This window comes from Terrapene carolina, unplaced genomic scaffold (assembly GCF_002925995.2).
Source record: "Terrapene carolina triunguis isolate 2854851 unplaced genomic scaffold, T_m_triunguis-2.0 Scaffold926, whole genome shotgun sequence".
NCBI classification, from domain to species: Eukaryota; Metazoa; Chordata; order Testudines; family Emydidae; genus Terrapene; species Terrapene triunguis.
The window spans coordinates 6217122-6228332 of record NW_020665277.1 but is presented as its reverse complement, the minus strand read 5'-3'; the positions used below and the strand labels follow the sequence as shown (position 1 = coordinate 6228332).

General features: G+C 60.0%; 1 protein-coding gene across 4 annotated transcripts in view; it reads right to left on the bottom strand.

Moving 5' to 3' along the window:
• MAX (MYC associated factor X) overlaps positions 1 to 11211 on the bottom strand; it is a 13306-nt gene that overhangs the window by 1444 nt on the left and 651 nt on the right. For 2 of the 4 annotated variants that reach the window (XM_026661117.1, XM_026661119.1), the window contains 2 exons: positions 4416 to 4523; positions 379 to 508 (listed from right to left, as the gene is read on the bottom strand). In XM_026661117.1, coding sequence (XP_026516902.1) covers positions 379 to 508; positions 4416 to 4523 — 238 coding nt within the window. The remainder of the gene's footprint in view (positions 1 to 378; positions 509 to 4415; positions 4524 to 11211) is intronic. The other 2 variants (XM_026661118.1, XM_026661120.1) reach the window with 1 other exon arrangement.

Below are 11211 nucleotides of genomic sequence, written 5' to 3'. Positions count from 1 at the left end.
ATGGGGCAGATCCCCCCACCCCACACCCAGTGCCGGCAGGGAGCCAGGCAGTCCTGGCGCAATCCCCATTTATTCAGCACTTTTCACTCTGCAATGAAGCCCCACAACAATCTCCACCAGATGGGCCCCCCAGTCCCAACCGGATACAACTCCCCACCCAATCCCTCAAGTCTCCCTCTGCCCCCACCCCCAGGGCACCCCAGAGCCCAGCTGTCTCGGCTGTTTGGACTGGGGAAACCCAGTGCCCGGGCAAGAAGCCCCACCCCCCACTGCCCAGCAGCTGTGCGCTGCGGATCCAGCAGGGGCGCAGGCAGATGACGAAATGCCCAGGCGCATCGAGCGCCCCCTGCCCTGGACCCGCGGGCGCTGCCCGCTCACCTTGCTGCTCCAGCAGCGCGTTCTGGCGCTTGAGGTCGTCGATGTCCTGCTGGTGTGTGTGGTTTTTCCGGCGCATGTACTGGATGTACTCGGTGGCTTTGTCGAGGATTTGGGCCCGGGATGCCTGTTGCAATAGTAGGAAAAAACACAACAAAATAAAGACCTAGTTCATGGGGGGGAGCTCCCGGGCCCCTCCTCCCCGCCAGGGGGACAGGCCCCGCAGCTGGGCAGGCCTAGGCATGGAGCGGGCGGTGTGAGCGGCTCAGCCGGAGCCTGTGGCAAGACTAAGCCCATCGCGGGGGGAGCTGCCCCAAGTGTGCACGACACAGTGACGCTACCTGAGTCTGCAGAGAGCCTGAGCCCATCACTGGGGGCGGGGGGTGCACAACACAGTGACCATGTCTCAGCTTGCCCTCGGCTGGGGCCCGGCCCTGGGGCAGGAGGGGCGCTCTGAGCGCCTGTGCTGGTGTGGAGCAATAAGCCTATTGGCTGGCAATGCTGGGGAAGCCAACCAGACACTGGCAGAGAAGGCGTGTGCAACAGTGGCTACGACTGCGGCTCCCACACTCTGGTAACAGGGGCAAGGGAGGAGGGTGGCAATACTTGTTTCCTCATTTTTCTTTTCCAAACCCTAGGAGGTTCTCCCCAAAGGTGCCATTAGAAGAATGGTACAGCTGCAAAGCCAGCTGCCCCGGCCAGCCGTGATGGGGTTAAGGCTGCCAGCATCACCTTAACTCTGCCCTTCTGGCATACGCTGCAATGCAGATGTTCATCACCTGATCAGCTTCACTTGGTGCCCAGGAGGGACAGTGCCCAGTGGGGGAGGTAGTGATCCCCGTCCAAGGGGCAGCCCCTTGGCCCTAGTCACCATCAAAGCTGCACCAGAGGGTTGCTGGCATGTCAGAGGCACGGCAGAGTGCCTGACAACACCGAGCCACATGCCTGGGACTCACAGCCCCTTTGACAGCTGGCAAACTGAGGCACAGATTATGCAGCCTGCATGGGGTCACTCAGGCTGTCTGAGGCTAGCAGCAGCTTTGCTGGGGCCCACCCACTGCCCGAAGCTCAGCTCCATTCACTGCTGCTGCAGAGAGGGAGGGACTGGCCCAGGCTGGCCTCAGCCGCTGTCCAACAGGCAGCCTGGAGGAGCTCCCAGCTGCAGGTTACCAGCCTGGAGAGCGAGGCACTGCACTCAGCCTGGCCCATCTCCACAGGCTGCACGTGGGGATCCCAGCAGCTCATCGCCACAAGCTGGTCCGAGCTCAGTGCTGCTCGGAAGTTAAGCAGAACCAGATATATGGACCGTCCGCCATCCCTGGGAAAGCGGGTTCAATTCGGCCAAGTTGTTCGACTCTGCCAAGTTATAAGCCACAGAAAAACCTCCCCGGGCTCGCAATCAGGAGAACACGTCGGATGCTCGCTCTCAGTCTCCTGCGCGCTCCCCTGCTGGACCGTAGCCACGTGACAGACAGAACTAAAGCAAAACACACCCTGACCCTCCAGCTCCTCTTCAATACATTTGGGCCTAGAGGAAGGTGCACTGGGTTGGGAGCTTCTCTATCTGACTGGCGTTAATTCTATGCCCTTACTGAGCAAGGCCCTTGCTTTAGGGAGCAGTCAAGCGTGGGTCCTCCTCATTTGACAGGAGAGGCAATGAGGATTTGAGAGAGCACAGTCACTTTGGGCGCAGAAGCCAGGTTTCAGTGCCTCTCACAAAGCAGCTGCCAAATCTAGGTGCTTGGTGTAGGTTTCTATAAGAGACTGCTCCTGCAGAGCCAGCTGCAAAGTGCTGTGAGGACCACAGACGAAAGAGTCCTGTGTAATTTCAATGCCTCCTCTCAATCCTAACTCCGCCCGTCACTGAGCCACACTCCCCACCCAGGGAGCCTAGTTCCCAGCGGTCTAGTGGTGTCTAGCCATCACCCGTGTCACCCACTGGCAGAGTGCAGCACCTCACCCTCTGGGGGCTGGTGTGAGGAGAACAGCTTCCTACCGAGAGCAGTGAGTGGAGTTCCTCCTCTGGGCTGTGGACAAGATGGTCCCAGGTTCGAGCCCAGCCCATGACCCAGGGGCACATATTACAGTTACACAGGATGGGGTTCTCTTGTGGGATCGCTCTAAAACGCAGTAGGGGATTGCACATCATGAGCTCTGCATGGGGGAGTAACGCTCCGCGACTCTCTCTGCTGAGACCGCAACTCCCCAGCTGAGATTTCCAAAAGCGGGGGCCTCCCCCGGGGTTCCTACCTCCGGATTGCAGCCGCCCAGCGAGTGGCCTGACTTGCTGTGCTAATCAGCCAGCAGCTGCCACAGGCTGTGAGGAGCAGTGCCGCAAATCAGGGCCTAGGCAAGGCCTCGGGAGCCAACTGCAGGCCCTCGTTCTCAGCCCAAGCCTGGATGAGGAAGGATGGGTCTGTCCAGGGCTGCGATACAGCGTCATTGACCTGACTGCACCCAGGAATGCTGCCTAGCAGGACGTGTGCCTGGCCCGGAGCCTCCCAACAGCTCTCTCTGGCCTTTGCAAAGAGCCGCGTCTGCGCTTCCTCCTTGTTCTTTCCCCAGAGCTCTGATGGAGAGCTAGCTCCACCCGCAGTCTGAAGGGACCCACGGCCCTCCTTAGCCTCCTAGCTCAGAGCCGGGGCCAGCGCCGACTCCCTTTGAAACAACACAGGGCAGAAGGTAGGCCCACAGTCAAGAGCCTGGCTTTTCCAAGCCACGGGGCCTCCTCCTGGGAGCCCCCAGCTCTCCCCTGCCAGCCGACCCAGAGCAACAGGAGGCCAGAAGAACCGGGTGCCAGAGACCAGGGCAGGGGGTACAGGTGCTGTCCTGGGGGGAACGGGATGGCCCCAGAGTAATGGAGCAGGATGCTGCAGGGCAGGTCCAAACCCAAAGCGGTGCTGTGCCCCAGCCATGCCCGCTCCGACCCAGCGTCACCAGCTGCCTGCTCGAGGCTGGAGGCAGCACAGCCGGCCTTAGGGAAACCCCATCACTATGTGTCCGGCACTAAGACGTCGAGAGATGGGGCCCTGCCCACGGCAGGCCAGAAGACGCCCGCCTACGTCAAGGCTCCCAGTCTCCAGCGCAGGCACCTTTGCCGCTGTCTCCTGGGCCGCGCGGCCCAGCCACCCAAGGCTCCCAGCAGGCGGGCCACAGCCCAGCGCCGGGTCCCCGCCAGGGGAAGGCGGGCTGACTTGTGAACGAGTTGGGCGACTTGAAGTGTTTGGGCATCAAGCTGTGCCGGGACAGTCACGGTGCCAGGCCGAGTCTCCACGCGGCGGGGAGACCACGTGCGGACAGGAGGAGGAGCAAGCCCTGCCCGCAGCCTGCCCCAGCGAGGTGCTGGACGAGCGCCAGCCCAGCGTGGCATAGCCACGGCTGCGGGCGGGAGGAGGAGGGAATTCGGGGCCCAAAAGGGACAGACCAGCGGACAGCAGGGTGCTCTGCCGGCGGTCACTGAGGAGACAGCACCAGCCGCCGGGAGGGCGTGGCAGGACAGGCAGCGCCCATCCCTCCCCGACCCCCAGACCATGGGATCTAGGCAACAATGCAGCTCTCCTAGCAACACCCTTGTACCGTTCCGCCCCCTCAGATCAACCTACCCTGTCCGACTCTGCGCCTTTCCTCCGGAGTCCGGCTCTGCTCCCCACCTCGTCTCGGATACCCACTGGTGCGCCGGGGATACCAGCCTGTGACAGCCGCCAGCTCCGGCACCCTGGTCTTTTAGCTCAAGCAGGAGCAGCTCAGGCTTCCAGCTCTGGAGGGCCCCGGTTCGATCCCCGGTGTGTCAGCGGCCGTCACATCTCCTCAGATGCCCCCTCGCCCCTGGCACTGGGGCACCCAGCACAGAAAACGCCCCAGGTGCCTCCCCACGCTGACCGCGGGCTCTGGATCTCAGCCTCCAGCGGCATTCACCCGGGGTGGGTCTCACTGGGTCACTCTTGGCCCATGTCTCTAAGCCGGGGCTGCAGGGCGGCCGGCAGAGCGTGTGTAGGAGGAAGCCGGGCCGGGCTGGGGGCTAGCTCTCTCAGTAAACTCACCTTCTCTCCCTGGAGGGACGGGACGGAGTCCCGCAGACTGTGGAAGCTGTCTTTGATGTGGTCCCTGCGCTTGCGCTCCAGCGCGTTGTGGTGCGCCCTCTTGTCAGCCTGCAAGAAAAGGACAGAGAGACGGGGCGTTAGGGACCTTCGGCCTGGCCCAGCGGGGAGGGCACCGGCAGCACCGGGATGGCGCTGCGCTCGGGGGACAGCGGTCTCTGGAGTGCGGCCCTGCTGGATGCAAAGAAAGAAACGGAGGAACAAGAGCAGCGGCGGCAGCGGCCAAGGTAGCTGGAGTCAGGCGTGCAGAGGAAGAGCTGTCATCCAGGCAGGAAGAGGCCCCGCCCCCATGCTCAGGCCGGCCCCGCCCCCATGCTCACAACCAACCAGGATCATTCGGTGACTGACGCTAACAGCCAGTGACGATCACACACCTAGGTGGCATCTCCTGGGTGCCAACGGAGTCGTCAGCCCCAGCAACAGGTCCCTCCTGCACACGGCGCTTCAGCACCAGATACCCGAGGAGCCAAGGGGGGAGAATCAGACTCAGCCGGGAGCCGCCGGGGCCGGACAGAGTCCCATTCTGTCCTCCCACCTCTGCCTACGCTGGTGGGGCTGCGGGAGACTCTAGGACCACCCAGCTTCCTCCTCCGTCACCTCAAACCCCAACCACTCCTCACAACAGGCATCGCCGTGCCCCCTAAATTCCAGGGCCAGATGGCACCATGAGATCATCGCATCTGGCCTCTGAATGGGATGCCAGGTGCCAGGCCAGCATGGGCACCGGTTTCCCTCAGAACCCATTTCTCTGGCAGCCTCAGGTGCCCACAGGTTCCGGTCACCTTCCTGTGCTGGCTGACTCAGGTACAGGATCGACAGCAGGCGGCACGTGCTGCCAACACATCAACGCTGGCTTGGGGGAGGTAGTTCCTGGAGGCGAGCTGGCACAGGCGGGTGCAAGGAGACAAGTATGCAGTATTCTTACCAGGCCCAAATGCCACCTGGCTGCTGCAGCCCAGGCAGCCTACCCGTGCACTGGCATGACTACGCCTGGGCCCCAGCTGCCAGGGGTTACCGGCGGGGCATCGGGGACACAGCGTGCCCGAACCTACAGGCTGGGCAATGCCATCGCCGCTCCAGCTGTGCGCCGGATCCACTTAGCAAAGAGCTAAGCTCTCAGGCCTGGGGCCTGAAAACCACATTCCCTCCCCTCCTCCCAGCACAGGCAGGCAGACACCCTGCCATCAGCTCCCCGGGGGACCAGCAACCGGCCAGCTTCTGCTCTTCACAAGGCCTCTGTCTAGCGCTGCCAGCTCCGTGCCAGCTGTTCGCGGAGGAGGCGCAGTGCCACACCTACCCTGGGCTCTTACTGCGGGCAGGGGAAACGCAGGTGCTAGCTGCCCCCTAGTCATCCAGCACCGGGGGGTTCAGTACAGCCACGCGCACTCTCAGACTTACAAGGAGTCGGCCCCAACAGCAGCCTGTCGGGAATGGAGGCACTGCTAACCCCCCCTGCCTTCCCGGGGCCAGGCCCGCCCCTTGGCCGTCCGCAAAGAGCTGCTTTGGAGACCCAGGCTGAACTGGTCCCTCAACTGGCGTGCGGGGGGTGGGGGGGTGTGCTCCCGCCAAGCTGGGCTATTTGTATGCAAATCACTTCCCCCAGCCTCTCTGGTGCTGGCAAGCAGCGGCAGCCCACGATAAGCCAAATGAAGTCGTCCTGGGCTCCGCCACTCCCCCGGGCACTCGCCCAGCTCAGCCCCTCCCAGCCCTGGCAGCAGCACAAAGGGGCCACTGTGCCGGGAGCTTCTCCGCAACCAAAACAGAGCCTCTGTCCAGGGCCTGGGTGAACACAGCCAGTCCTGGGAACCAGGGCCGCTACCCCGCCTCTGCGGGGCCTTACAAAGGCGGAGCCGGGAGAGCTAAGCAGGCACAAAGCCGCCGGCAGCGGCTGCCGTGCACTCAGTCTCAGCGGCCGAGCAGCACCGGGAGTGAATGGCTGGAGAAGAATACGGCCATTGACCATTCAGCAGCAGCATTGGTTTCCCATCTGGCTTGGTTCCCAGCCAGCCCTGGCTTGACGACGCAGGCAGCGGTTGTGGCTGATGGGTGCAGACTCAGAGCTAGACGGTTGCTGCGCTTGCAGCAGGGAAGCTTGCTGGGACGGGGGTATCAGCAGAACAAAAATCCCCCCCATACAAGGGCTGCCCACTATGCCAAGGGCTGCCACCTGCAGCATCTGAGACATGGGGATGGCCCAGCATCACCCACGCCCTGGACAATTGCAGCGTGGGGGCAGCGAGCCCTAAGCCCAGATAAGGGCAAAGTGAAAGCAGCATCGGGCTCTCCCACGACCTGCTGATGGAGAGGATGCAAGACTGGCTCATATCCGTCCAGCTCCACTTGGCACAAGCCGTGCCTGGTGCCAAGCGAGGCCCGCGTGACAACACTGCCCCATTCATCAGCCAGCATGGCCTGCTGCCACGTGACTCTCCGTTAATGCTTCCTAGCGCCCTTCCCGGGCTGGCAGGTGCTGCAGAGGGTCTCAGCTTCGGCCAGCCCTGCGGTGCCTTGGTGGGGACTGCCAGCACCCGCCCAGCCGGGCCTCGGGGCACACGCTCCCGAGAGGAAGGAAAATACCAACCCCCTGGCACCTCGCGCCCACCCGTCAAACCCTGGCTCAGACATATGGCTGGATGGCCCTGGGCCCTGCTCTGTCTTTAAGAGTCACAATCACTGGAAAAGCAGGGCTCTACCTAGACATCCTTGGGCAGTGAGGAGAGCAAATCGCAGAACAGCCAGGCTCACGGCCCGCACAGCCAGCACCCCGACGGAGAGGGTGGGCAGTGGACGCAGCAGCCTGTGGAATCGTTGCACTGCCCACCTGGCCCCTGCCTGCACATGCCTTCCACCCCCTCCATCGGGAACAGACAGAGCGCTCCAAGCTCCGATCGCCCCCACCGGCAGCAGAAGGCCCTGCCCAACACAGCCCAGCATGGGGGAAGACGGCTTGAACCCTTAACAGAGGGGAAGAGTAAACCCAGGTCAAGTCATCTAAAGACACCTGGTGGGAATAAAAACAAAGCTGCCTCCCTTCCAGGTCACCCGAGGACATGAGCCAGACCAGACACTTAGTCAACATTCAGGATTAGCCAGCAATGCAATCGCATTAGCTCAGAACGCCAAGCCGCTGGCCCCCATGCCCTCGAGGAACGGAGCTGCCCACCGGGGACCCGCGCCGAGGCGTCTCCTGTTTGCGACACGGAGAAGCTTCCAACTGGGCGCCCTGGAAGCTGCTACTCCGCAAACCAACCAAAGATGTGGGAGAGCAAAACAGAGCCTGCCAGGAGATGCCCTGCACCAGTCTGAGCCGGGCAAGCCAGGGCCTGATCCTGGGCTTTACCCAGTTGGAGCAGATGCCACAAGGCGGCCTTTTAGGGGCTGCTTTTAAAGATCTTCCTTGAAATTGTCACTTTCCATAGCCAGCCCCCCCCACAAACCAGGAACCAAATGGGTGCTGTTAAGGAACAATCCCACGGTGCCTATGACACTAGGCACAGCACATCATGGAGCATTTGTGCAAGGCCAAACAGGAGCAGCTATTTGCTTTAGCGGCTTGAACCTCAATGTATCACGGCTTCCCAGCCCCTCTCCCCGAGTAAGCGGCACTTTCCACAAACAGATCGTTTCGCAAGGCTCAAGAAGTACCAACAAGGGAGCCAAAAAACCCACGCACAGCTCGACAGGAGACCATGCTTCTCCAGGCCAACAACCCGCCACAGGCCTCACCGGGGTTCTTCCACCAGCTGTCAAGGGAAGACAAAGGGACTTCCAAAGTCATTTGCTCCCACGACTTATTTAAGGAAGCCTTTATCTAAAAAAGCACCCGCCCCACACTTCTCCCCCTAGCAACTCACAGCAAGTTGTCCGGAGCCAGCACTGAGTTTAGAGGCATTTACAAGTTGAAAACTGGACTCCAAGCGGTAAAAGCTCATTTACTCTTGGCACGTTTGCTTACTGGGGAGCATTTCCCTCTCGCTGGACAGCGCAAACAGGCAGAATGTTTCCCGGCCTGCTTCTCCCACACTAGCAGGAGGCGAGCGGGTTAAGGGTACAACCGCTGCAGAGAAAGGTTGGCAGTCAAAAAAGTTTTCACTGCAATTCGGAGAGATTCATAAACACGGCCACGCAAAATCATGGCTTCAACTTTTAGGCCTACCGGGTAGTACTGTAACTCTTTCTACACTGCCACCCTCTGGCTGAGACCTGAAATCCTTCCTGCTGCTTAAAAAACGCAGTAACCACTTCCGTCTGAGCCATGTTTACTTACAGTTGTTACCAGAAACACCTAAGATTATGGAAACTGAAAGGCTGGAGGAAAGTGTCCTGGACTTTCAGTTTCTTTTCTTCGGGCATTGGACAGCTGCTTGCTCTGTTCGTGTGGTTCTTTCGCACAGCAAGAGGGGTGAGAAATATTTTTTTAAAACAGGAAAATCTGGTTGTGAAACCATCTCCATCGGCAAGGGCCTTCCAGGCCAAACACAGCTAGAAGTTGCCTTGATTTGGTGGGGTGGCCCTTTCCCTCCCGAAGAGGGGAGCACGCAAACCTAGGATTTCGAGCAGTGAGCAAGATTCAATTTGATAATCCAGGAGTCAACAGAGATATATGGCCCAACAGCAGTCTAGGAAGGTCCTTTTACACAGCCTCGGGACCTGGTTCACCCACATGCACCATTCCCCAAAGGATTCAGGGAGCAACCGATGTATTGCAATCTTACTGGTCTAGGCAAGGCCTGGTACAGGGACAAACATCCATCGAGGGACACGAGAACAATATGGGATCTCGAACTATAAAATACCGGCACGTGGCACCATCTAGTCAGACAACGAATTTCAAGACAAACCAAGGAATGGGACGGAAACCCCTTGGCACTGCTGATGCTCCGCTAACCCGAAAGGCGACTGAAGGCAACTGCTAGCTGGCGATCAGGGACCCACTTGGTTTAGTAACCTGACAACCCGAGCTAAATCCCCTCTATCTGCCTCTTGCAATCCAGATTTTACAGACTAGATACCGCTGGGAAACTGACTGGAAAAAGGCTGCTGCTCCATGCAGAGGTGGCACCTCAGACAGCGACGCAGCTGCGGAGGCTAAGGGCCACCCCAGCCAAACGCGCAGGGATTTTTCAAAGAGTCAGCCAGGACCCCCAAGACAGTGTGTTGTGTTTTCAGTGTCACCCATTCACATTAACCACCCCAAAGAAGACAACTTCCCACTCGGTACTCATTCAATCCTCTGGAGGCAATGCAGGGACGGGGGGGAAGGAGGGGGGGGGGTTCTGTACAACAACCCCACCTCGGCTGGACTCAACCATTAACACAGAACGACTCCCTACAAGCAGTCACTCCCAAACAAGACAAATGCCTTATGGGATGTCACAGAACCACAGCAGTTACACCTTCAATCCCTGACCCAAGCTCTGGGCAGGCTGCAATGTCCCCAGCTGTCCCCCCACCAAGGAAGGGTGGACCCCAAAACGGGTTCTCTCCCCTGTGCTCAGAATAACACCACCTGTCAGGCCTGGGATCTCAGCCCAGTAATTCCTTCATGCTCGAAGCTACTCCTCCATAGAGACGGGGGCCCCCTCTCCCAAACCATCACCGCTCATGGTGTGTATGTCCCCCATCTCCCCCCGACCCCAGCCAGTCTACACTACCCACCCTTCCCATGCATGGCTTAGATCCCCTTGCACCTTTCCCCACACTCACAGGCTAGAGCACAACCCTACACACAATGAGCCCACACGGCCCAACTCTCCCCCCACACACCCAGCCCACGTTCCCAGCCACACATGCCAGTCCTAGGTCCCCCCTCCAATTCCTCACACCCTGGCCTAGATCCCACACACCCCCAACCTAGAACCTCTCCACATGCATGTGCCTGGCCTAGATCCTCCCCAATTTCCCCCCCACACTCAGCCGGCCTAGATCCCCCACATACACGGGAGCAAGCCCAGCTGGCCTAGATCCCTCTCCCACATGCCTGGCTGGCCTAGATCCCTCCTCCTCCACATACATGCCTAGCCTAGATCCTCCCCACTTCCAGCCTACATCCCCTCGACACCTCCCCCCCCAAACCTGGCCTAGATCCCCTCCACCATCACTGCCATGTCTAGCCACGATCTCCACATACACACACAGCGTAGATTCTTCTCCAACACACACACGCCTAGCCTTGATCCCACCCCCACCGTACATGCTCAGTCTAGATTCCCCTCCAAATCCTCCTTCACGCATGCCCAGCCTAGATTCCCATCCACACACACCCCAACCTAGCATGCCAGGTCTAGATTTTTCTCCACAACCCCCCACTCATGCTTGATCTTGATCCCACCTAGATCTCATACACACTCCCCTGACACATGCCCCATTCTAGGTCCTCCTTCACACCACCGATCTAAATCCCCATCTCACATACTGACCTCCCCCTAAACACACTGGGTCTATATCCTCCTTCCCACCCCACCCTAGATTCCCACTCCACATATGCCTGCTACAGATGCCCCTTCCAGCCACCACTCAACACCTCCCTGATCTAGATCCCCCTTCCCAATCCCATGCCCAATCTAGATTCCCACCCCACCACAGATGACCCTTCCCAATCCCACTCCACTCCTTGAGCACATGAGCCTGGCTGACCCTTCCCTGACCTAGATTTCAGCTCTAGATCCCCTATACACACCTCCCAGCCTGACTCACCTGAGCCTGGCTCACCCTGCCCTGGATCCCCTATACACACCTC